The 26,499-nt window shown below is 42.5% G+C and overlaps 4 protein-coding genes across 5 annotated transcripts; 1 reads left to right on the top strand and 3 right to left on the bottom strand.

Moving 5' to 3' along the window:
• Positions 1-1,302: 1,302 nt before the first annotated feature.
• Positions 1,303-9,497, bottom strand: Grx3 (Glutaredoxin 3). Its single transcript, XM_088185173.1, has 4 exons — positions 9,427-9,497; positions 9,191-9,359; positions 1,597-1,859; positions 1,303-1,529 (listed from the first exon to the last, which is right to left on the bottom strand). Exons 1-4 carry the CDS (start codon positions 9,495-9,497, stop codon positions 1,349-1,351), a joined length of 684 nt encoding a protein of 227 aa, XP_088041299.1. The 3' UTR covers positions 1,303-1,348.
• Positions 9,498-9,716: 219 nt separating this feature from the next.
• Positions 9,717-15,658, top strand: Mitf (transcription factor Mitf). Of its 2 annotated transcripts, none has more exons than XM_088185169.1 (6): positions 9,717-9,909; positions 10,640-10,925; positions 10,997-11,125; positions 11,189-11,695; positions 14,173-14,569; positions 14,915-15,658. In XM_088185169.1, exons 1-6 carry the CDS (start codon positions 9,782-9,784, stop codon positions 15,046-15,048), a joined length of 1,581 nt encoding a protein of 526 aa, XP_088041295.1. In that variant the 5' UTR covers positions 9,717-9,781; the 3' UTR covers positions 15,049-15,658. The 2 variants fall into 2 exon arrangements, with proteins under 2 accessions (XP_088041295.1, XP_088041296.1); XM_088185170.1 differs by having other exon boundaries at positions 9,717-10,574.
• On the bottom strand, positions 15,550-17,301 carry LOC148235523 (facilitated trehalose transporter Tret1-like). The gene is made up of 2 exons (XM_088185172.1): positions 17,163-17,301; positions 15,550-17,094 (listed from the first exon to the last, which is right to left on the bottom strand). Exons 1-2 carry the CDS (start codon positions 17,244-17,246, stop codon positions 15,727-15,729), a joined length of 1,452 nt encoding a protein of 483 aa, XP_088041298.1. The 5' UTR covers positions 17,247-17,301; the 3' UTR covers positions 15,550-15,726.
• Positions 17,302-17,383: 82 nt separating this feature from the next.
• Cdc14 (cell division cycle protein 14) lies at positions 17,384-26,459 on the bottom strand. The gene is made up of 8 exons (XM_088185168.1): positions 26,318-26,459; positions 20,857-21,119; positions 20,587-20,793; positions 19,283-19,440; positions 19,063-19,223; positions 18,855-18,993; positions 18,599-18,794; positions 17,384-18,040 (listed from the first exon to the last, which is right to left on the bottom strand). Exons 1-8 carry the CDS (start codon positions 26,376-26,378, stop codon positions 17,567-17,569), a joined length of 1,659 nt encoding a protein of 552 aa, XP_088041294.1. The 5' UTR covers positions 26,379-26,459; the 3' UTR covers positions 17,384-17,566.
• Between the last annotated feature and the right edge of the window lie 40 nt (positions 26,460-26,499).

Below are 26,499 nucleotides of genomic sequence, written 5' to 3'. Positions count from 1 at the left end.
GAAAAGTAGTGGGGGAAAAAGCGTCGGATTTTGATTCTTGTAATTGTTTTACGCATAACGCAATCCTTAACCCTTTGCTCGCGTTCAATATTTTTTCATGATTTAAGTATTGAATTTCTTTGGTATATTAACTGTTACTTCAATTTACACATAAAATATTTTTTCAATTCATAAAAGTTAAAATGTGTTGAAAATTCGGTGTAATTGTAAAAATCGTTCTGCCAGCCATATAATTCTACGATAAATTGACGGCAGTGCTGCGGTGGCGAGAATTGGCGACACTAATAATTCGAAAAATATTTAATCTTATTGTCTACAAATGTTTTTTAGCAAACCTCAAGAGATGTCGTTTTTTGCAATTTTCAACCTTAAACTGTGTGAAACCGTTCCTGGGACTTGTTTGCCATGTCTGGAGACGTCAAACGTGGTGAAAGGGTTAAAAATTATATTTCACGCCACTTAAATCTTGGTAGAGGGATGAGGGGGGGCAAATCTTTTTTTCGGCGGCGCTGTTCGTGGCGCAATCGGTGCAAATCGATTTAGGCAAGTGTCGCATTATCGAATTGCGCAACGCGTTTCTTCACTTTTCGGCCGTCGAGTTTCTACTAAACGTACAGGGGTCGCCTCGCCTTAAGAGCTGGGAAAGTTCCTTGCGCAATCCTGTAAACGATATTATCGAATCGGCTCGAGATACTTACGTTTCTGTCTGGCGCCGAGGTCGATTAAAAGGAAAACGAAACAACTAAAAAATGGGAAATTTTATTGATACGCTTTATCCTCGTTTCTGAGAAACGGACATGGAGAATAACCCAGAGCATAAAGCGTTTCGAACGCGAGAAACCTTGTCCGAACTCAGATTTACCAATACCCGCTATCGGAAAATATTTTTTAATCTTATCGCGCTGTCAACTTTATCAATTTCGTTCTCGATCGAAATCGACGCTAATCTATCTCGACAAGTCGACGTATTAATCGATCGAAATTAATAATAATACAATAACAACTCGCAATTGACAAGTGTCGATAATGTCTCGCGTCCACTTTGGCAGCTCGAAACGATGCGCTGGAATTTTTCCCAGTTAAATCGCAGCAACGAACAATCTCACTTAACCGAGATTATACTATCGCGAAAGCGATCCGATCGAAACGTGTATTTACTATACAACCGATCAAAGACACATTTTTTCAATTTGTTTAATGACAATCGTAGATAGCTGTATTTTATTGTGTCGTAGCCGGTCTGATAACTCGTATCTCCATGTGCAAAACGCCTTCGAAACAGTACAAAAGAAAGAGCAGTCAAAAATGCGATAGAAATTTATTTAATCGTTCATAAACCGAGCCCTTCTCATTGCCCCTTGAGCGCGGCGCCGAGCTCTCCCGCCGCTAGCATCTCCTTGATTATGTCCAGACCGCCTATGAGTTCGCCGGCGACGTACACCTGAGGGTACGTGGGCCAGTAGGAGAACTTTTTAAGACCCTGCCGTACCTCCTCGTCGGTCAGGATGTCGAAGGTGTCATACTCCTCTCTGAAATGCAAACGAATCGGCGTCATTGTCACGTTTTGCGCTGTCGAGCCGACCTTCGGAAACTCACCCCGCGTCCTGGAGGATTTGAATCAGCGTCCTGCTGAATCCGCAGCGAGGCGTCCGCCTGTCGCCCTTCATGAAAACCATGATTCTATGTCTATTGACGAGTTTTCTCAGTCTATCGTCGAGCGACTCATCGGCCGCCGGTCGGTCGTCTCGCGAGAGACTGTGATTTTTGACAGCAGCTGCGAGCTTAGCGACGTCCACGCCGTCCACTCGATCTACGATTTTGCCTCCTTTGAGTAGAACCACCGTCGGCACCGCCTCCACCTGAAAACAAATAGAATATGATTTAAAATATCGTCAATTCTAAAACTTGTTAAACGTTATGCAAATTTTCTAATCGCCGTTTCTCATACTTTTGGGTATAAATACCGGATTTTATTATTTAATCTGATGTGACAGAACAGATTTTCAAATCTACTGATAACAGTGTGTGCAAAACGTATTGTAACGAGCGTATCGGAATATACTCGAGCGTGTCAGATTTAATACTTTCGATTTATTTATTGCTTTTAATTTTATATCAGATATAAGTTATTATTGCGCATCAACCGTGACGCATTATCCTATTCGTCGTAATAAACAGTGTCAATTGATGCTAGGGCGCGGTTAAATTGATCGGTTAACTGATTGAACCGTTTATTTCATACTAATCGATTAATCAATGCGTTAAAATATGATTAACAATAATAAAAAGATGCAATTTCACCATACCAATACTCGATAAAATAATTAATCGAGCGTGTTATACATTTTATTAACACGCCTTTTTGTCTTTTCGTTTGACTATATTGATGTATTATTACATAATAAAAACGAATGTTGTCTTTTCATGAAATGAATACCCTACGGCCGATTAAAAATGTATTCGATTCTTCCAGTGATGATGTCAGATTCGACAATTCTAGTCAAAGTAACAATAGCCGATATATGAGAATTTGGCAAGAAAAGTGTTGTTACAAATAATATATGCTTGTATGTGTTACAGATAAGTGTTAAATTTCGAATAAGTATACAATGACTGGATAAAGTACGCACTGTGAGTTTTAGTCAAAGCTTAAAATGCTACATTTCGTGTATACTTTTACTTGATAATGTATGCTTTAATTAGTTGGTGTGTGAATTCTCCGACGTGAGCTAGTTACATCGACAAAGAACAAGATTTGACAGACATGTTTTACAACCAACTTAATCGTAAGCGACTAATCATAGAGCCAATAAAAAAAAAATTAGCGTCAGTCGGAACAGTGAACAACCTCATGAATAACTCTCTGCAACGAATCTATTTGAAAGGAAGTTTATATAAATTGACAAGATTTAGCTTACATAAATGGTTTAAAATACCTATGTATTAAATACGTAAATTATTAATTTTAAATACTTTTGACAAACACCAAACAGTGAGAGAGCATACAATATTATTGTTCATAAATTATTTTGTGTACTTTAACTCAAGTTATTTGACAGTGCATACATTGACTAGTTATTGTATGCATTTTTGAAATTCACACTCTGTAACATACTATATACAAGACAGTGGCGTGCCGTCCATACATGCGGTAGATTCAAAACGTTACCAGCATGCACGGTTGATGGCAAGCGACTCAGCCGTTACACGTGATCGTGTTTATAGTCGATCAACCGTGCATGCTGGTGACGTTTTAAAACTACCGCATGTATGGACGGCATGCCACTGATATAAAAATATGAAGGTGTACATTGAACTGTATCCAATGTTCTGACGCAACTATAATTTACTAGTATTTTTTTTTTTTTTTTGATATGGCATATTTTTAAAAATATTTTCGGGATAGAGTTGAGACTGATTTTTAGATGAATTGCAAAGTATTAGACTTGATAGTTCTGGTGTACAACATTGCAAACCAGAATATGAATAGAGGATAACCGAAAAGGCGAGAATATTGTCGGGGGTGTAATATGAGGGGGGGGGGGGGGATTTCCCTCCCCTTGAATTTAACCAGAAAATTGCATGTCATTTAATTGAATACTATGAATACTAATGAAATTGAAATATTAAATAAACAACCATTGACTGGCCAACTTTTGCCCCCCTCCCTGGAAAAAGCTGAAATGACGTTCCTGATTTTAAACAAAAAAATCTCGGTTTATCCCTCAAAGAAAATCTAAAAAAAAACAGTCAAATCCATCCCAAAAGTATGTCATTTCAGCGAAATCATATCAGAAGACATTTTCAAGGGTATATGTATACATTTTTATCAGTGAGAATATAATTTATCTGGCCGGTGCTAGTAAAATGATATAATTTAATCTTTTGCATACGTAGTAATATTACTACAATTACATACGTATCATTCTTTACTTACATATAATTAAGTATGAATGTGTATTTTCAGTTATAAGTTTTTACTAGTGAAGTCCAAATACATTTTCACCAGTAGATACATATTTCTACGTCCATTTATTGTTCAAACTCAAACCTAACCTAATAAAAGTTCTAAAACTAATTATAGTTTTAGAACTTTTATTAAGTCAAGTTGGGTTGGGCATAATTTACCGATATAATTACGGACTTCTGATATGAAAGTATTGGTCAAAGTGTATTCAAACTGAATTTTGGTTAATATGAGAGCATAAAAACAATTATTACTTCTCAGAAGTCAAAAATCCACTCAAAAGCTATAAAATCATGTCTGCGATATGATATGTCGAATGTTCGGTACCGAATGTTCCCAGTACGACGTTGACACGATTTTATTGCTTTTGCAATGGATTTTTGACTTCTGAGAACAGTTATTTTATTTTTGTGCTCTCCTATTGGTCAAAATTCGATTTAAATAAGCTTCATTCGATTCTCACTTATTGTAACTCGTAATATTCACATAGTCTTAATATGAACAATAGATAACCGAGCGTTTCGACAGCGATGGCATAATTTTATTGCTTTTGACATGGATTCTAAGCAGGGATGTCATTTGTTCCTCCTTAAATTTGGCCAGAAAAATGCATGTCATTTAATGAAATACTATGAGTCTTAATAAAATCGAAATATTAATAAAACGATTTCTGCACTCTCCCGGTCACTTCTCAGAAGCAGTAAAATCGGTATACGTTTTTTCTCTAGTCTTTTTATAATACATTATTCGAGTCGATGTTGTAATATCGTGCAGATGACAACTTAATACCACTTATTGCAATGCGACGTTCCAATATTTTCTCTCTAAGGGCTCAAAAGTTAAAGGGAAGCTTTTTATTCCTGAGGAGTTATATAAATTATTTTACAAATCATGGATAAGTGTATCTGAATAATTAAAATATGTTAAGCTTTAAATATGAATTTAATTTGCTTTGATTTTTTTTATTTAGTATAATAATAAAAATTAACAATTTTTTAGATGTTATCAATTGCATAATGTAGTGTGCTTTGTGTCACTGAAGATGTGGAGCTGATTGTGCGAGTTTTGTAACTAGATAACATAACTTTGAATTAAATTCACAACAGAAACGACATTAAGAATAGTTTTTGTGTAAATTCTAGTTATAACTTAGGCGAAGAATCAGTGTTAATTATTTTTTCCCACCGTTCGCCTTTAAGACGGACGAAAATATCAGTCGATTACTGACGTTTCCGAAGCTTTAGTTCATCGCGTAGCACATTAAGACCTTTCAGACCGAGATAGAGCCCGTTGATTAATTGTTTGTTCAACGCTAAGATAAGACTCGTATTTTCAACCATGGTAATAAATAATCACACACACTGCACAGAGATTCTTGCCGCAAAGATAAGATAAGTTGACGTATTTGTAGAATTACGCTCTGATTATGACTGTATTGTGTAATAATTATATGTCCGCTTTAACAAATACTGGTTCTATTTGAATATTAAATACACTATATGTAGTGAATTAATTTAAAAACATATTCTATTGTAGTAAAAATTTTTTTTTACTACAATAGAACTACTAGCAGTGGTGAAAACCGTTCCGATACGATATATTAAAAATCTAGAATCAATTGGTGCGATTGGTGTCGTTTTGACTACTACCATAATTACACAACAAAATGACATCAAACTAGTAATTATTTCTCACCTTCTATGACATGACACCTTTGTTAACATGGAGCATATTTATTATAACGTTGCATTGTTATTGATTCGTTACGTCTATTACAATCTGCACGTTCTACACACTGATATGTTTATCTTGAATCTATTGGAAATAGAGGAAGTGGTGGAAAGTTTACTTTAGAAGCACCTATAAATCCTCTCGACGTCGTCCACATTGATCAAACCAGCTGTTAACTTACGAGAAACACCGTCCTGAACAAGTGAAAATATTGATATTTTAAAAAAAATCGTAAATTTAAATAATTAAAGAATAGCGACAAATGAAATATAATTAATTAAATAAAATGCATTTGACAGGTTTTTTATATATGTAAAAATCTAATGGTACTTATATTAATCGTTTATTATAATATCTCTACTAAACTAGGTCGGGCATATGATATCAAAAATTCTCTAATAAAGAGATAAACATAGCTCATAGAGTATCACACATTGTATGGAAAAAATATTGAATGCAGATGCTTATAACACATAGCATAAAAAAAAAAAAAAAAATAGGTGTATTTCTGTACACTCAAAAATATGATTTTATTATTGTTCTTATGTTACTTTATTTCTTTGGCGAACTTTAAAAACTAAAATATATATTACAGTAATTTTATAAACATACAATATTAATGATAATCCATTAAAGTAAATAGTCTGTAGATCATCATTGGAGTGTTTCACTGCAATTGTATTGTTTTTTGTAAATTTAAGCATAAAAGTTGAGAAGACGCTTATATGTTTGATAACATTTCGGTAAATTACTAGCTTCTATTTTAGATTTTGTTGGTCAGTTTAAGGTTAAAAGTAAGCAAAATGTTGTCAATTGGAGGTTTTTGCCTACTTTTCATACACATAAACGCAGATATAAATATGCATAACTTAAATATAACTATCAGTACATTTACGTAATTAAGGAAGTAGGTTTATGCTAGATATTTATGTCGATGCTTAGTTTGTAAAGAAAAAATATGCTTATATTTGTTAAATTATAGATGTTATTATTATAACATTATTAGACACATTTAGAATTAAAGTATTTTGTAACTTTGTTTTTTAATAAATAAATTATAAAATTAATTGAACTATTTTTTCTCTAAGATTATGTTGAATAGTTGCTGTTTTAAAAATACTAGATATACTGAAATTATTTTTTCAGAAGAGTTTGGACATACTACAGAATAAAACCTGGCAGTAATCATGTCTGCGAAAACAGTTAAAAATCAAACGAGCAAAAGTCAGAGGTCAATTTGTGTCCACTTTCTTGAGACAGTGGAAATATGGAAAAAAATATTTCTTAAAAAATATCAATTTATTACCAAAACATCGCAAAGAATTGGAGCTTTAAGCGAAATATAATTTTTTTTTTCTTCAGAAATTGAAATTTTGAAGTAAATATCAAAAGTTATGCGTCATGCTGCAAAATACAACATAAAGATGCATTTAAAATTAAAAAAGTGTACATAATTACATTGTTTGCCGGTCTTTCTGTGTTAAGGACGCGGGAATTATTATACGTTTCAACAAATCGCTATAACTTACAAAGTACATAATATAATTGAGTGAAATTTTAATTTTCAGACCCATATTTTACTGCATTATTAGCTCTGATGAACTATTAAAAAATAGCAATATAAAGTTATATTAAATGAAAGCAACTCAAAATGTACAAAAGTGAGGGACAACAACGACTACTGCTCTTCTTACATAATTCATAAATATCCCAAAAAAATAAAAAAAAGAATTTACAGGTCCTGCAAGCAACACATTATCACTTTGAATGCCATTCCGATATAAAAATATATCTTGTTAATAATATTTACTGCCAAAACAGAAACTGTGTAATTTATATAAAATTAATCCTAGCCCGAAAAAATGATCACCGTCAAAAAGTCTTCTCCTCTACAGTCCAAGAGCAGCTTGTTGAAATTTATTTTGTTTCTAATTAGAGGGGCAGACAGGGCTGGATTAGCCATTAAGCGCACTTAGGGCATCAAAGAAAGAGGGGCAGCAGAATTTTTCAAAAGTGTTAGTCAGTTATCCTTTGCTTCAGATGAACAGATTGTCAGAAACAAAATGCGTTTGTAATGCTTCTTTAACTTTTAATTTGTTTTTGTAACACTTATCTCAATTTCAACACTTTTTAAAATATAAAGTTTTGTTTAATATTCGTTGCCCCCACATTAAAAACATACTTATGTAGACGCTATGGCTCGACGGTTTTAAAGCGACAAATGAAATTAAAAAAAAAAAATTTGTGTACTTTTTGATTTTCAATAAATTTCATATAAAGTTAAGGCAATTACTTATTTAAGTTTTATTTTATTATATTCTTCGTAGTATAATTTTTATATTAAATAAACGAAATAAAAAAAACTTGTATCATTCGTTATTTTATATTAATTATTTTTGTAAAACTTTCAAAACCGGGTTTTTATGAAATACTGAAATTCGAATATTGGTTATTGTATAAGCCCTAGTAGACATATGCATCACTTATGGGACAAAAAAATTTGAAAAGATATAATTAAATAGTATTCTAGCCGTGTTAAAAAAAGATCATTACAAATAATTAATGATATATCATATTTTTGGGTACCCCTCCCCCTCCCACGAAGTTAATATCTGGATTTTTTTTCAATATTATTTAACATGTGTACTTTTTTTAATATTATTTTAACATATATTACATGTTTATATTATAGCATGGAATAGACTTGACTTTATTTATCCATAAAGTGAAGTGTTTTCGTTAAAACGTTGCAAATATGAAAGAAAAGGAATGGGTAAATGGGTCGCTTTATGAATTAAAATTTGCATGAATTTGAAAAGTTAATAGTCTACTCTTATACCATTGTTTAATCCAATACATGTTTTAGTCAAATTTTTTGAGAATATTTCGTGTTTATTTCATCCGAGACGTAAAGTAGACAAGACATACATGTATTATAAAAGTAATAATACATGTATGAACTTTAACGTGTTTCTCAAACTGGGGTTCTGGGGTCTGCGGTCCCCTAGCGGACTGTGAATGGAAAACTAGCTCTATATTTATGCAAGACATGGCAAAATCAATGAAAAATATACAATATACAAAATATACAAAATATACAATTGTTGAGCAATTCTTAAATCCATCATATACAAGTGCTTAAATACAAATTTAGATATTTTATGAAAAAAAACAAATAACTATAGTAGCGAGTATGCCTAGAAGAGTACTTGAAGTAAAGAAAAATATGGTTTTATTAGATATTTTTTTTGAATTACATATTATACAAAAGTCCTGATTTTTTTAACTTTAATTAAAAAACGTAATTGATATTGAACATTTTTAAAAAACCGAGGGTAAAGTTGTTTTAAAAGGTGACTGGATTATCGCGCACACGAAAATTCTGATCATAGGTGTTTGAATGTCAAATATAGTTTTAAGTAAAAAAAAATTGTGTAATTATTGGAAATATAAGCAAGGGGATATTTTTGAAATTTTCGCTGTGCATTATACCTTATATTGGAGGGCGACTTCCGGCAAGTCCTCCGCGGGACAGGAGTAGAATCGGGCGCCGGCGTCTCGCGCCTCCGCCGTCTCGGCCAGCGCCAGCAGCGCGTCCGTCACTTGGCCGCATTGCGGAGCCCACGGCGCCTCGAAGTGCACCACCGACAGCGAGGCCGACCTGCAACGATCGAAGGGTCATCTCTGTCTCTCGCGCCACCTCTCGCACCTCCTCCTTCGCGTCGTACCCGCTGAGGCGAGCGAAAGCCTCGGCCGAGTCGAGCTTCGGCAGCGCGTTCATGGCGATGTGTCTGCGCATGCGCATGCGCGTCCGCGGCGGTGTGGCCGCTCGAAAAAACGCTGCCGAGCGACGAAAATGAAAAACGAAAATTCGAGCCGACGCGGAAAATACGCCGAGCGGGCGCCCGTCTTTTTCTCGCGCGAAAAAGACGGGCGCGCGGGCGCTCAGAACGAGAGAACGGGGAGGGGCGCACGAGGAGGGGCGGGGCGGGAGAAGCGACGGAGCGGTCATGGCCGCGATTCGGTCGACGCGAGGGCCGCCGGGAGCGGAGTCGGGCGCGGCGGCGGCCTCTTCGCCCTCCGATGGACGAGGCCGAGAGGGCGGCGCTGATGGCGGCCCTGGAGGAGGCGGCGGCCGGTCCGCCGCCCTTCGGGGGCCCCGCGCCCTACTACTACGAGCTCAAGTCCAGGGCCGCGCCCGCGACGCAAGGGTGAGAATGACGTTTCGCCGCCCCCGCCCCTTCCCGCCGTCAGCTGGGCGGCGCTGTTTTGACAGATCGCTGTTTTGACTGTCAAAGTCAGCTGATGTCGCCGCTCGCGTTCGCCCGAGGGCCCGCGCGGCCTTCGCCGAGATTCGCGACCCGCTCTCCGAGGCCGGAGCTCTCGCCCCTCTCGGATCTCGGTGGCGCTCCAGTGAGGCGACGACGGCCGCCGGCTCCGGTCGTCCCCGTCGAGAGGCCCGCGGGCCTCCCGCTCGACGGAGACGGAGAGCGAGAGCGACGGTGGGGAGGTTCCCACGGCCGCGCTCGCCTTATCATTGCATAACGACCGTCTTCCGCCAGAAGACGGCGACCCCTCCCGCGCCTCCCGCGCCTCTTGGCCTCCTCGCCCGCCGCTCGCAGTCGAAGGCCGCCGCTTTTCCGAGTCGGCGGCCGCGGGAAAGCGGGAAGGCTCGAGCGCAGAGTTACGTAACCGTCCGCGCGATTCGGCGCTCGCTCGCTCGTCTCGTCGCCGGCGGCCAGTGGCGGATCGGCCTCCGAGAGGACCGCCCGTCCTCTCGCCGCAGCCCCGAGATCCAGCCCCCGGGGGCGGCCCGCGCCGCCATGACGAAGGGGCCGCGCAAAGTCAAGCTGGTCATCGTGGTCAACAAGAAGGAGTGAGTTTCCGCGCGTTCCGTCCCCGACCGCCCTAAACCCCTAACGTTCCTTCGCTCCTTTGCAGCCCGCCCACCTTCAAGACGCTGACGCCGACGTCGCGCACCCAGCTCAAACAGCAGCTGATGCGGGAGCACGCCCAGGAGCAACTCCGCAGGGAAGCTGCCGAGGCTCGATCTCCCGGGACGCCTCAGAGGGAGAGGGACGCGCCGCCCGCGCCCGCCGCCCTTCGCGTGCCCCCGCAGGTGCTGCAGGTGCGGACGGCCCTCGAGAACCCCACCAGGTACCACGTCATCCAGAAGCAGCAGAGCCAAGTGCGCCAGTACCTGAGCGAATCCTTCCAGCCCAGACAGGTGGGTGGAGACCGGAGAGTCGCGATCGCAATCGCGAACGAGTGCTAAACGACGATCTCTTCGCCTTTCAGGAATGCCCTCCGCGGACCCTCCCGGCGCCCGAGCCGCCGGCGCAGGCTCCCAGCCCCGACTGCGACTTCGCGTCCGGCTCCGGCGCGCTCTCCCCCGAGATGTGCTCCGTCACCACCAGCAATTCGGAGGTGAGTCCCCTCGCTTATCTCTCGACTTTTCTCGCGACCGATCGCTTCAAATCTCACCCCCAGACGGACGACTTCCTCGACGACATCCTGTCGCTGGAGAGCGGCGGCGCGATGGGCGACCTGGACCTGTCCGGAGAGCTGTCCGGAGGCATCAAGCGCGAATCTCTGCCGCTGAGCGACGCCGAGATGCACGCGATGGCCAAGGATCGGCAGAAGAAGGACAACCACAACATGATCGAGCGACGGCGCCGCTTCAACATCAACGACCGCATCAAGGAGCTGGGCGCGCTGCTGCCCAAGACGGACGATCCCTTCTACGAGGTGATCCGAGACGTGCGCCCCAACAAGGGCACCATCCTCAAGAGCAGCGTCGACTACATAAAGTGCCTGCGGGAGGAGGTGGACAAGCTGAAGCGCGGTGAGCTGCGGCGCCGCCAGACCGAGCTGCACAACCGGAAGCTGCTCCTCAGGATCCAGGAGCTAGAGCGGGCGACCGGGCCGCGCGGCCCGCCCGCGGACGAACTGCAGTGGCAGCCGCCGCGAGAGGAGCCGCGCTACCCCTACTCGGCGGTGAGTGGCTCTTTTTTGTCTTCGTCCGTTCGATAAAAAATCTCATATCGCAACTTCGCGAAACCTACGACGCAGCAGTTTATTCGAACGTCATCGGGAGATCCTTCGATTTCACGTTGAATCAAATCCCAACCCATTTCTGGTTTAAACTAGTATTTAATCAAAAAATATCGTAATTGCGTAAACCAGGCCTGTCGAACTCGATCGCTGGTGTGGGACAAAAATATAAAATTTAATTTTATGCGGGCCCCGACAAAAAATAAAAAAGGTCATCTCGAACATTTTTGTTCGATTAGAGATGCCGGCGGAGTTAAAAAAGGTCGCCTCGAAAAATTTTCTTCGTAAAATGTCCGAGGTGTGACTTTTTTTAACTCCCATTAGAATCCGTAAACGAAAAATTTCCGAGGTGACCACTTTTGCCCGGGTCGCTGAATATCCTCGAAATTGATCAAGCCGCAAAAAAGTTTACAGTGGTCCGCGAGTTTGACTGATTAAAAATTTTCGATCTTACGGGTTTTACGCATTCGCCCGAAATGAACGAACGTTTCAATTTTGGTAAGTAGTTTTATGATAAGTAAAAATCTACGTACAGCGGAACCTCGCTTAACGATCATAATTCATTGCGAAACAATTTTTCCGATATGAATCTATGTAAAATACGATAATGCTCAACAAGTACTAGTTAAATATTTTACGATCACAGGTCTCATTGCAGATCTGTTTTGACACAATTCGGGACTCGTTATGCGAAACGACGTTCGTTAAGCGAGTTATTTTTTCAGTTTGTTTTGCTCGTTAAGCGAGGTTCCGCTGTATATATATACACGTGTACGGTTTCGTGGACGCGATAATTGCCGTAACTCGACAGGAAACATTTTCGAAGAACGTTAAAGAGTAAATTTGTCAACCGTCTCGTTTAAAAACGTAACTTTCTCATTTGAGGAGGTTTGTCCTCCTTTATCCTCCTTTAAAAATTTCCGTGATGCTTTTGAAGCTCCAGCAGCAATAATGACCTTTTTATTTTCAGTGTCCTTCAATATTTTCAAAATCTGGTCACCTTACAAAACGGTGACTATTAACAACCATACAGAAATTAATAATACTAGGCCAAAAATATTTTTGAATGAAAATGAAAATTAATATAAAAAAAGATTTTTTTTACACATTTTATATGTAGTAATATGTACTCGCTCGTTCTTTGTCGAGACGTCCAGATAACGAAAGATTTATCTCTGTGCTTGTTCTTTATTACAATTTTAAAAAATAGACTCGTCTCGCGTCTACGCGAAAGTGTTCGTAACGTTCGACTTTTTATCGACTCGAAATAATCTCAATCGTCGCGTTTATTATTTATATTCGAACGAATCTCATATTAAAACATTTATTCAAAGAACTTTTTGATAATAAAAATACGAGGGAGCGCTTGTTTTTTTGGGCCCGAAATTCAGCAATTTTATAGGGGGGGGGGGGAGGTTGATTGCAGTGGAAACGCTCAGCGTTTTCATTAGCCAAAATTCAGTCTGAATATACTTCGACCGATTCTCTCATATCACAAGTCCGTAGTAATCAATAATCAGTAATGATAGCTTTCGTACATTTAAAACTTATTATAATATCGAAACAGACAAACTATGAAGCAATATGCGAGGTTTGATTATACTTATTCCGCTTATTTTCCTCTGAGGCTTAGTTTGTATTTTGCACTTCGCATAGATTGAGTTTGACGTTTCGCAACTGTCAAATTGAGTTTCATAAATTTCACTAGCGCCTATCGGTTATATTATATTTTCGCTAGAAGAAATATATATCTACTGGTGAAAATGTATTTGGACTTCACTAGTGAAAATATAATATAACTGAATTGCTGTAACATTCATACATCGAATGTAAATGTATATATTACTGCGCATGGAAAAGTTGAAATCATATAATTTTACTAGCATCTGCCAGATAAATTATATTTTCACTGGTAAATCGACATGATTTCACTGAAATTACATATTTTTGAGATAGATTTTCTTTGAGAAATGTGAATTTCTGGTTTAGAATCGGGCACTTTATTTTAAAAAAATCCTGGGGGGGGGGGCAAAAGTTGGCTTGTCAGTGGTCGTTTTTTTAATATTTCGATTTCATTAAGATTCATAGTATTTCATTAAATGACATGCATTTTTCTGGCCAAATGACGTTCTGCCGAAATTCGGGAGAGATGGCTGCGACTTTAGTTGCGAACGTAGTTAGGCTTTAATTGAAGAAAAACGAGGTCCATTAGCCGCGCGACGCGCAAAATTGGGACGTTTTACTAGTAAACCGTTTTTTAGAAGAGAACGGCGAGTGCTAATTGATCGCGAAGATTTTGTATAAACATATTTTTTTAAACGAAACACCTCGACGCTCTTCTCTTAATTTATATAATATCGAAATAAGACGGCAATGCATATTTTCGAGTGCGAGGCGATTAAAAAAATCTTTCCGTTTAGCCCGCTTCGCATCGGTCCGGAGCGTCGCCACCGCCCCCTCCGGCGGCCGAAGCGCCCGTTCGGATCGCTTACGGAAGCTCCCTGCCCGCCGAGGAGTCTCGGCTGTCGGCGGAGACGGCGCTCGGGTGCCTGCAGCTGGACGCGTCCATGCTGCCCGACATGGCGCTGTCTCCGCCGCCCTCGCTGCTGCTCGCCGAGGACCCTTCGTCCGCGCTCAACCTGTCGCAGATGGAAGATCTGATGGAAGACGACCCCCGAGACGGTCGAATCGCGCAAGGCGACCCCATGCTGTGCTCGTCGCCCTCGTCGGGGTTGCGGCTGGACGGCGACGAGGCGCAGAGAGCGGCCATCGAGTCCATGCTGTCCGACGAGGGCGCCATGATGGACCTCGCCCAAGGTGTCGTATATTTTCGTTTAAAATATTTTACTTCCATAGTTTGCGTATTAGCATAAAAGTTAGGTGACCGTAAGTTCTCCTTGAACAAAAATTTCCAAAAAGACCTTTTTCGAGTTCCCGTAGCAATTTCTCTTTACTTTCGAAATGACCATTTTCAGCTCCCGCAGCAATAATTACCTGTTAATTTTTAGTGTTCTCTTTTGTTATTTTCAAAATTTGGTCACCGTAAAAGCGTCTCTCGCTGTGTGAAGTGTGAAATTTGTCTCGCAGTGAAATATGCGAAAACGTGAATACGGCCGCGCTAATCGACCGCGCACGCTCACGATCGCCTCTTTCGCTTTTCAGGCGGCGGCTCTCTGCTCGTCGACTCGGCGGCGCTGGGACTGCTGGACTCTTCCGGACTGCTGGGACCGGGGCGGTCGAGAGGCGGCCGAGTCGCGGACTGCTTCTCCGACGCCGACATGGAACTGGGCGCCTGAGAGAGGGACCGGCCGAAATTCGGGTCGAAGGCTCGTTATCGCCTCTCGCGCGCGAACCGGCCGGACGCGTCTTCCGATGTTTACTATGTTTTTGTAAGAATTTACACATCGCCGATTGTTCGCGGCGAGCGTCGCGGCGCCTTTCGGATTCGCCGAGCGCCGCGGGCGGCGTAGTCGGGGAAGCAGGGCGCGAGGGGAAGACAAAAGAGACGCGTACGCGGAGATAATACATATTTTTTGACGTCGCTTTTGCGCTAGTTACGTAACGCGTCTCTTCTGTTTTATCGTGCGCGCTCGTAACGCGCGTTTAATTTATACGAACGGAGCGAGCGGCGTATGCGCGCGCCCTACAGCGGAGCATATATTTTTATATACATTTACACTCGTTAAGTTTTCGCGAAGTCCCGGAGACCGCTCGCAAAGAGAGTTACCGTATATTATACGCATATTTACAATCGTTAACGTTATTTATTAGACACGAGGCAATAATAGACGAGTATGTTAGTACAAAAATAAATGAATTATATTTACAAAATGAGGTATTTACAATGTGTTATATAGCGAAAGAAAATTGCGTCGCGCGCATGAAATAAAGCGTGATCGAGAACTGTTTGCGTTTTTTATTTTCCCCGCGGCGGCTTACTAATAATTCAGTCAAGGATTTCGGTCAGACGCGAGTCAATTGTCAATTGACATTCTCCGACCCGCCGATCGATCTCGGCCGAAACCCTCCTCGACGCTCTGCAGCGTGCGCCCTCGGGTCTCGGGCAGGAAGGCGTAGAGGCCGGCGGCCGCCAGCAGCGCTACGCAGCCGCACAGAGCGTAGGCGCCCTCCACGCCCATCAGCGCGAACGCGGCCGGCGCCGTCTTCACCACGACGAAGAAGGCGATGAAGTTGACGCAGGTGCAAGCGCCGGAGCCCACGCCGCGCAGGTCGGCCGGGAAGACTTCGCCGGTCATCACCCAGGGCAGCGGCGCGAGGCCCGCGGTGGTGGCTACGACGTAGCCGACGAACAGCGCGAGCGGGGCCCACGCGCCGCCGACGTCGAGGGACCGGACGGCCGTAAGTCCGAAGAGCGAGGCGGCGGTGGCCAGGCAGCTCCACAGCGCCAGCGGTCTGCGGCCCGACGTCCTCAGCAGGACGCTCGCGGCCACGGAGGCGGCCAGGCGCACCCCGTCCAGCGTCAGCGTGGCCGCGTACTCGTCGAAGCCGTCGCCCAGAGTGGACGCCATGATCGACACGGTGTAGAAGGCGAGCGCGTTCACGCCCGTCAGCTGCAGCGCCAGGAAGAAGCCCGTCATGATGAGCAGCGGCCGCAGGAACTCCGGTTTGGCTAGCGCCCTCCCGAAGCGGCGCAGCGACTCGGCGACGGACGAGGCCGGCTCTCGCGCGATCGGCGCCTTCGACAGCATCGTCTCGAGCTCGGCTAGGGAGGCGGGATCGCGCCCCCTCAGCCACTCGAAAGCCGCGGCCGCTTCCTCGAGACGTCCCTCCGCCGCGAGCCAGGACGGGCTCTCGGGCGCGAAGAGGAGGGCCACGAAGGAGGCCGCGGGCACTATCGCCGACAGCAGGGCCGTCGTGCGCCAGTCCAGGGCGGCGTCCAGGGCGTGCACGAGCAGCACGCCCGCGGAGATGCCCAGCGAGATACCCGACAGCAGGAAGCCGCGCACGTGCGGGTCGGAGATCTCTCCGATGTAGACGGAGCCCGCGGGTCCCAGCAGCCCCACGCACAGCCCGGTGAGGAAGCGGCCCGCGAGCAGCTGCTCGAGCCCCTGCGCCGTGCCGGCCAGCAGCCAGCCGATCACGAAGGGCACTGCGAGCATCAGGTGGGCGGCGCGCCTGCCGTAGCGCTCCATGGCCACCCCGGACAGCAGGCAGCCGGCGAACATGGGCAGGGCGGCGACGGCGGCTATCCACGATTCGACCTCAGGCGTGACGGGGATCGGGCTGTCGGGGGCTCTCAGCTGGGGCAGCAGCGTGGCGGAGTACCCCGAAGTCATCCCCGCGGACAGCGTGGCCAGCAGCGACCCTCCGGCGGCGAAGCTCTGCGGGAGAAAGCTCGGAGGTCAGCGATAGACTCGAACGGCGGGGCGGACGCGCGACCCGCACTCACCTGGCGCCAAAAAGGAGACGCGCGGCCTCCTCTCTCCTCGTCCTTCGCCTTCGGCTCGAACTCTTCGACGGTCGCTTTCGCCATCGAGAGAGAGAGAGTGCGCTAAGCGTGCGCGTCGGCCGGACCTCGCCTCGAAACTGATTCGAAAATAGATCGATAGCGCGATCGTCGGCCCTTCGACGCGCGACGAAGGCGACGATAAGGGAGGCGACGGAAACGAGTTTGTTATTTTTGAAAATCGTATATTTTTACAAAATAACAATTTCGAACGATTAGTGCGTCGTTAGACGTTCGCGTTCCTTCGCATCGAGAGTAATTAACGAGATTCGACCCGCGACCTGCGAGCTTCGTCTCCGCGACGGTTAGTCGGTTAGTGGGTTATCGGGGGCGACGGAGCAGTGCCGTCATTTCTTGTCCCGGGGGAGCGCCGGTTTCTTCCTGGCGGCTTTGATGCGACACAGGCGCGCGCCTTGCGTCTCTTCCGACTTGTTCGCTTTGCGCGGGATGCTCTCGAGGCTGTCGGCCGACATGGCGGGCGGCTCCGAGTCCGAGGCGTCGTCCGCTGGCTTTCGCGGCTCGGGGGCGCCGTTGGGCTTGCGCGGAAAAGAGCGCGGGGGCGGCGAGCGCTGCGGCCCGTGGCTCCTGGCCAGGTTGGCGCGCGGAAAGTGCGGCCCGCCCTTGCACTTGGCGGGCGGCGTCCCCTTCTTCGCTCCCGGCGCCTTGGGCGCCTCGGCGGCCGCGCACTCTCCCCGGTTGGCCGCGTACGTTCTCTTGGCGTCGGCGAGGGCGGCGTGCGCCCTGGCCCTCTGCGTCATGGACCTGGTGGCGACGGTCGGCTCGACTATCGAGCCGAGGCTCACGAACGACGTCTCTCCGTCCTGCGAAAAAAAACACCACTCAGTCTACGGTTACGAAACCGGCCAAATATTGACCCGCGCCGCCTTATCAGACGTCGCTCTAATCTCGTCTCTTTTGAGCCTAGATTCGCTTTTATTTATTTTTTATTAAATTAATTAAACAACTTCACCGGAGAGACTGAAACGCGTCAAGAGAACTTTCTTTCGCAAAAAATAAATCGAAACAGACTACGTCCTAAGGTAAGGTTGCGACCAGATTCTGAAAATATCAAGGGACAATAAATTATAAAAAAAATCATAAAAAGGATAAGCCGTTATGGGACCTAAAAAAGCTCATTTCGGAAATTTTTGTTCAAAGACAAAAGGAAGCAAAATAAGGTCATTTTAGGATGCTAAGGGAGATAAAGAAAGTCACTTTGGGAAAATTTTGTTCTAGAAGGATCTTCCTCAAAGGAGGATGTCTGGTCACCTTACCTAAGGTTGCATTAAACGAGATGTATATAGATGCGACGAATCGCTTTTTTAACGTTATTCGTTTTCAGTCCCCGGAAAAAAATTCTAGTTATAAAATATATATACTTTGCAACGCGCCGACTGAACGTTCTCGACGTCCTCGAGGCTCGAGTTGCCCACGTTGAGGTCGGTGAAGTTTTCCACGTTCTCGCAGTCGGACGCTCTCGCTTTGGAGTAGACGCCGTATTTGAATCGGGGAACGCGAGTTGCTCCCCGTTTACGCCGATACTGTGCGCCCTCCGCCAGCATCCTGCTCTGAATCCTGCAAAGAGAGAGCGTTGAATCCGAATCGTCGAAGCGGCGCGACCTAGCTTCTACTCACCCGATGAGGAAGTTCTGTTGAAAGCCGATGACCGAGCCGGGCCTGCATATCCTGAGCCAGCCGACGGCTTGGCGAGCGGTGAACTCGTGGTGCTTCATCATGTAACAAGCGATCAGCGTCCCGGTCCGACCCAGTCCGGCTGGAACGAGAGACGCGCGATCATACGGACAGTTTGCCGGCGCGCGGGGGACGATCGCGATTCGCTCACCTTTACAGTGCACTGCCACGGCTCCCTCGGCCCTCTCGCAGATTCTGTTGAAGCTCTCCACGATGGCGTCCGACGGCACCGAACCGTCGACGAAGAACAGGTCGTAGTGCTCGAAGCCGTACTCGGTGAACTGCTTCGCGTTGTAGGTCTTCTGGTTGAGCCTGCGGGAATATCGGAACGTCGGTACGGCGTCTAGCGTCGCTCGTAGACTCGGTCTTACCTCACCACCGTCGTCACGTCGTTCTCTCTGAAGTACCGGTGGTAGTGGTCGGGCGCGTGCACCGGATAGTCGTTTATCATCCTGGTGGCGGAGTGGGGCCCGGAAAACGCCAGCATCTTCCCCGGGATGATCCAGTTGAGGTCGCCGTTGATGACTTTCTGCGAGCCGAGAGTTACAAATTTTGCAGTCGATTGCGATGCGTCATATTAAAACCCTACGAGCGTATTAGGAGGCGTCGAACGACAGCGGAGCCCGTTATCGGTTCGCTCGACCGCGTTGTGAAATTATTGTAATGCGAACTCGATATAATATGTCGTAGTTTGCGCAACTCGCTCCAAGGCCGCATAATATTTTTGGCACAAAACTAGGTTACTAATAGGTGCATACTGTCAGAACCGACCATTCTTTATCTACGTAATATCTTTCGAGAGTGAAAAGTCAGCTTTGAAGGATTCGAGATCGAGTTCTCCGTTCGACGTCGATCGCTACGACTGCCGGAGTCGTTCTCTCGGAAAAAAATAATATGATTTAACATAAAAGCGTGATGCAATATATATAAATAATAATTTAATATAGTATTACAAATAAATATAAAAGAAACAAAGAAAATGCAAGGTTATTTACATATATAGTAACGATTAAAAATATTTATGATTACAAAGGTAATATAACAAAAGAAAAGGTAATGGTATAATTCGTACGTATGTGAAGGCCTGGTTGTTTATATTATATGTATATGAATCAATTCGTAAATTAGATTAAAACATATATAAAAAACAAGAGAAGGTTAATAAAATGTTAAATATGTAAAAGTCGGATAGCATATATATTACGTACAGTGACAATTTTTAATATAAAAATAGAGCATCGTGAAGAAATAATTGACGGATATTTAAATAAAATTTTTATCGGTGGCCAAAATAATAACATTTTTGAAGTTGACGGGCCGATTAAATAATTATCGTTTATTACGTGTCTCGCGGAAATGCAGATTAAAACCAGTAGTAATTTTACTAAATAAATATAGGAATCGTTAAATAATTTTCAAACTTTACATCAGGTTAAAATAGCGCTGCGTACGAGGCGACGCAAACGGCACAAAGGCCTCGAACGTTAAAATTTACGTAGAAAATTACGGTCGAATCGAAAGCAATTTTTTAAACACAATGGTATTGACAGTTTGCGCGACGAGATAATGCCTTTGCGTTGATAATAGACCGTTTTTTAAATATTACGAGGTCGTTTCGTTTCCTGCGCGGTCGTAATACTCAATTAGGGCTCCGTTGAAACTGCGCGCGTTTTACCTCGTAGTGCATGTACTCGTGATAATTAAAATCTCCAAAGTCGAAGAAGCCTCCCTTGAACGCTTTGTGCAGGCCCTCGAACACGTCGAGGAGCGCGATCTCAAAGAGCGGATAGCCGCCGGAGGCGTCTCGGTAGGCGAGCAGATCCCATTCGCCCTCGGTGACCAGCTCGTAGGCCGCTTTGGGATCGCGTCCGAGGTGAACGATCTGTGGGAGAGACGACGAAATTAGATAACGCCGAAAGGGAGGGACGTCGAACCGGGATCTCACCGCGTAGCCGCCGACCAGGTAAGCCGCGTTGAGCCTCTGCTTTCTGTCGTCGCTGGTGTAGAAGACGACTTTTCTAGTCTCGGGTCCTTTGGCCAGATTCTTTTCGAGCTTGAGACAGAAGAAGTACAAGTGGCAGAGGTGGTGCGGTCCGTAATCGTGATAGAAGCTCTCATATACTATTTCGTCTTTGACGCTGAAGTATTTGCTGTTTTTGGTCGACTCGGGTCGATAGTTACCCTTGAGTGTAGCAAAGTACAGCCTGTCTGAAATGAGAATATTGGCGTTTAATTAATTGCGAATGAATAAATACAAAAGAGGAGCGGCGAGAAGGCGTTCCGTCGCAGATTTTACAGCTACTAACTAAAGTTACGCTCGGTGGACCTTTCCCTGTTAAATTGACTGGTAATAAAACAATGTTCAACGTCAGCAGAATAGTCTTCTTCCGTCGTCAACGGGTTGTTACATTTTTACATACTCCTATGCGGGAAGAACGAAACGATATTTAAATATAAAGAGAAAAATAAAAACCTAGCAATTTTAATTTAAGTAAATTAAAAACCCATTTTTCGAAAAAGAGGACGTACGGTAGTGTCCATAAACGTGGACGATCGTTATTTGTACCCCTTAATGGCGGTGACATAGGAATACAATTATGTATAAAAAAAAATTTAAAGGGTAATTGATTTTATGAATTGTGCGCAATAGAAACTCGACGGATCAAGTGGAGCTTTGAGAAGAAGCAAAACTACCTAGCAGATTGGTAAAAAAATTCATCATCGAGATATCAAAACTAATTATAATAAAAATGTAAAACAAAATCTTTTCCGACACTGCGAGTAATACAAAGATGTAAGTCGACAATTTGATGAATGAAAATGAATTATAATATTCACTACGATAAGTTTAATATGTTCTTATGAACGAACTCTTATGGCTCCGAAACGATCAAAAGACATAGCACCAGCGAGTGTAGAACTAAACTTTTCTACTAACGCCAAATTTTACATGTTTTAATCTACATAGTTACACATTTTTGCTATAAATAAGTTGTAACATTTGTCTGTGTTAATTAAACTTTTAAATTTTTTTATTATAAATTTACCCAATTGAAAAAAATGTTGATCTATATTATGAACGTGTGAAAGAATTAGGTTCTGTTATGCACGCTCTTCGTAAAAATAACGTATTATATAATGAAGTCTTTTCAATTCGAGAAGTTCAAACTCTTTTACCTACTGTTGAATTTCTAACATTGCAAATAATATTGAGTTGTAGTTTTAAAATTGACTACAGTTTTCTTGTAAAAAATATTTATCAAAAATAAAAATACATAAAAAAGCATATTTGTTTGTTTATTATTATTTATATTAAGTTTTATTGTTATAAATTATAAAAGTATAAGTAAATTTTCATATATTTGTACTCTATATACTCTATATCAGTGTCCCCAACTTCCGGGCCGCAGACCGGTACCGGTCCGAGGATCAAATGGTACCGGGTTGCCCAGGGCACTGCTTAAAAATCAAAATAACGAAAAAAAAAAAAATTTTATCGACAAGCAGAACTGTTCAAGTCACTAGATGGTTATATATCAGGACAACTAAAATGGTCCTTTTGTGTCGGCTTATGCACAGACGGAGCTGCTGCCATGACCGGTCGAATGTCTGGTTTAACTGCTCGGATTAAGGAAGTTACACCTGAGAGTGAATCTACGCATTGTATCATTCACAGGAAAATGCTGACAAGCCGAAAAATGTCACCGAAATTTAACAGCGTATTGATTGATGTCGTTAAAATTATTAGCTACATCAAAGCACACGTCCTTAACTCGCACCTGTTTGAGCAGCTCTGTGAGGAGATGGATGCAGATAATTAGTGGCTAGCGTTCTTTTCGCACATTAAGTGTTAAATACAATTAAATTAAAATTATTAAATCAAAACAAACTAAAATATAAAAAAATCAAACTCCCCACTCCACTCTACGGGCCGCGGTAAAATTATCAAACGTTGACTGGTCCGCGGCAATAAAAAGGTTGGAGAGCACTGCTCTATTTATATAATAAAGGGTTAACAGTCTTACAAGATTTAATCGTTGCAAGTTAGTTTTAAACTTTTTTCAGATTTTACTGTTATATAAATATTTTGTGATGAATTTATATAGTATATTTTAGACAGTATCGATATTTTCTATAGGGGGTCACCGTTAGCATTTTTAATAAATGTAGCTATGACGTATCCTTAAACCGATATAGAGGGAGTAGTCTCAATTCATAAAAAGTTTGTTCAAGTCTCGGAAACGGCTCGGCCCCGCTGCCCGATGCGGAACAAAGGCGAGTGGAAATCAGGGATGGCATTTCAGCGTTTTTAAGAGGGAGGGGGGGGGATAAAAGTTGTCCGGTCAGTGATAATTTTTTAATATTTCGATTTCATTAATATTCAAAGTATTTCATTAAATGACAAGGGGGGGGGGCAAATGGCCATATCTGCCCCTCCCCCTTCCAAATGATAAGTTGGCCAGTCAATGGTCGTTTTTTAATATTTCGATTTCATTAAGATTCATAGTATCTCATAATAACATGCATTTTTGTGGTCAAATTTATGGGGGGGGGGGGGGGCAGGGCAAATAACCGAAAAGAGCGTAAATCAGTAAAAACAAAACCAGTCTGAACAGCTTAGTCAGATAAATAGATAAATAATACAAACATTATTGGCAAAGTTTGAAGCAATTGAGAAAATAATGAGATGTCAACAACAAAATTATCACTCACTTAAAAAGCAACATGGAACCCTAATGGTCTACCGAATAGAAGAGAAGAACAACAAGTTTTTTTAGATATTTATAAAGATATTTCAGACATATTTTACAAATCAATCTTACCTAAAGATCAGAGGCTACAAAATATTATACATTACACCTGCAAAATAAAGCAAAAGAAGGGAATGCTACCGTAATCAAAAATAGTATTGACCATAATGAAGAACAGCATGTACAAACAGATGAAATTCAATTAACAATGGTAGGAATTAAATCAACCAGACAAAATATACTAATTGGAGTTGTATATTGCCCGCCAAAGGGCAATTAAAAAAAATATATTTGAACCTCCTAAAGCATCTTGGTGAAAGATACTCTGAGGGGGGGGGGGAGGATTTTTAATGTCAAGCCCACAGACTGGGGATCAAGATTATCCACTACAAAAGGCAAAGGACTTAGAAATCCAATAAGGGAATTAAAACGAGACTTTCATACAACTGGCAACCCAACCTTTGGCCCACTGATACAAAAAATGCCAGACCTTCTTGACTTCTTCATTTCCAGAAAGGTGACAAACAGCTACCTATTAGATATACAAGAGAGCCTTGAGAGGCAATTAGTGAATGAATAATTAAAATAGAAATTAGACCAACTCTCACCGACAAAACGACAAATTGGGAAAGCTTCTGAGCAGAACTGAAAAACAACATTAAGTTGAATGTACAATTAAAAACAAAATAACGATTCGAGGAAGAAGCTGAATACTATTTTAAGGACACACAAAAAGCATCTTGGAACAATACTAAAGAACTCACCCATAAGGCATCAACAATACCTACACAATAGAGATAAAAAATCTGGTAAATGAAAAAAGAAGGGCACGGAGAATATGACATTAAAGCACAGACCTTAAGGATAAAAATGTTTTAAATAATAAAGCATAGCAAATAAAGGAAGATTTATTAAATAATTACCTGAATAATTTAACAGCAGATAAAGATACAGAATATTCTTTATGGAATGCAACGAATAGGTTAAAAAGACCTATAACCCATATGCCGCCGATCAAAACGATAAATGGAGATTGGGCGAAATATAACTAACAAAAAACCAACGCTTTTGCTAATCATCTTGAGGAAATCTTCAAACTCAATGAAATTGAAATACAGGGCAACGACACAGAAAGCGAAATAAAAAACCAAGTAAATAAAGAAATAAAATATGCAACACCAACAGAAGTAGCAACAGAAGAAACTGGCGAAATTATGAAGAACCTTTCAAAAAATGTAATAGTTCTATATAGTGTTTAGATTAAAACAGGTAGCCAGTGCTTGAAGAATGACATATGTAATGGTTCCCAAGCCAGGAAAACCAAGGAAAGAAAAAATGGGAAGAAACTCCAAACTATCAATATACAACAAAATCAAGATATACAATTAAATTATGAAACTAGTTTGGGTCTACGGCATACAACTCTATAAATGAATAAAAAAAATATGCTCGCGGTAGAGATATACATTGTGACGAAGGTGTCGAAGAATTCGCAAGTGCTATAAAGCGTTTTGTTGCTAAACATGAAACGAAACTCAAACTGCACTTCAATATCGAGGCAGCAAACTCCTCAATGTGGACAACTTTGGACTAAGCAAATCAAACCGGTCTAGTTATCATTACTAGAATTCATATTTTATTATTAAAAACCAGCCCCAGCTGTAGTGACATCTATTGGTTGTAAATTATAATACACATATTAATTTTAATAGTGGGAACGCAGTGATAGGATTTTATATTAAAACTCTATATAATAAATAACAGATCAATAGGAGGGTGCAAAATCAAGTACCCCTTCTTAGATGTCAAAGATCCACGTCAAAAGCAATAAAATCGTGCCGTTGTCGTCGCAGTGGGAACGCTCGTTATTAAGCGTTCCCACTGTAAAAATTAGGCAGCCATCTGACATCTTATTTGAGTACTAATAGTCGGTGGATATGTAACGGAGTAGCTTTTTAATTTTATTATTTGTATATTTAATTTGAGTTTGGAGTGGAGCTTGAAGCTCTTGTTTTTCGCCCGGAGCCGAGGCATAGATCTACAGATTTTAACATGATTATTATTTATTATTAGAAAAAAATATATTCAATTGTTATTATTTTAGTGGAGTGGTAATTTATGGAATTTGACTCCTTCGTATTCATGAATTAACTTATTATAAAAGAAAAAACCTTATAAAATGTATGAATATTTGCAATAAAATTACTTTTTAATTAGAGAACGGGCAATTGTTCTGATTTTAATTTGTGTGTATTAAAATGATTCTTAACATTTTTTAATCTGTTAGGCTATCGGTTGAAAAATGTGTCGGTAGACTGCTAAGGGACTGAAATAAGGAATGGCGACTCGGACAACTTTTCAAGAAATGTCAGATTGTGTCGATCCGTTCTAACTAGGCTTACCGTACGTTCTAGTTACACACATTTTTGGAGATGACCTTTTTCTTTTTTAACTTCCCCAGAATCCCAAAATGAACAAGAATTTTTAAGCCTGGTTCCAACCATAAGCGATAAAAGCTTTTATTTAAATTTTATAAAAGCATATAAAATAAGAGTAATTGTAAAATTGGTTTTATGCTGCGAGAAAAATATACGAGTCGAGGCGACCGCTAGTAGTACTAGGTAGTAGTAGTGGTGGTGGCAGGTTAAAGGATACCTTTGAGGATCTCAGCCGAGGAGACGATGACGTCGCGGTCGACGTCGCTGTCGTCGTCCATGTTCGGGCGCAGGGCGGAGAGCCTCCGTCGGAGCCTCCGCCCCCGCGCCTCCTCCGCGCGGCTCGTCCTCGGTCAGGCAGCGCCGCCGCCGGCCGACCGACCGACCGGCCAACTACTCCCC

Source organism: Plectrocnemia conspersa, unplaced genomic scaffold (genome assembly GCF_051122295.1).
Source record: "Plectrocnemia conspersa isolate PC_06_02 unplaced genomic scaffold, ASM5112229v1 ptg000004l, whole genome shotgun sequence".
Lineage (NCBI taxonomy): Eukaryota > Metazoa > Arthropoda > Insecta > Trichoptera > Polycentropodidae > Plectrocnemia > Plectrocnemia conspersa.
This window is presented reverse-complemented; position numbering and strand designations above follow the sequence as displayed.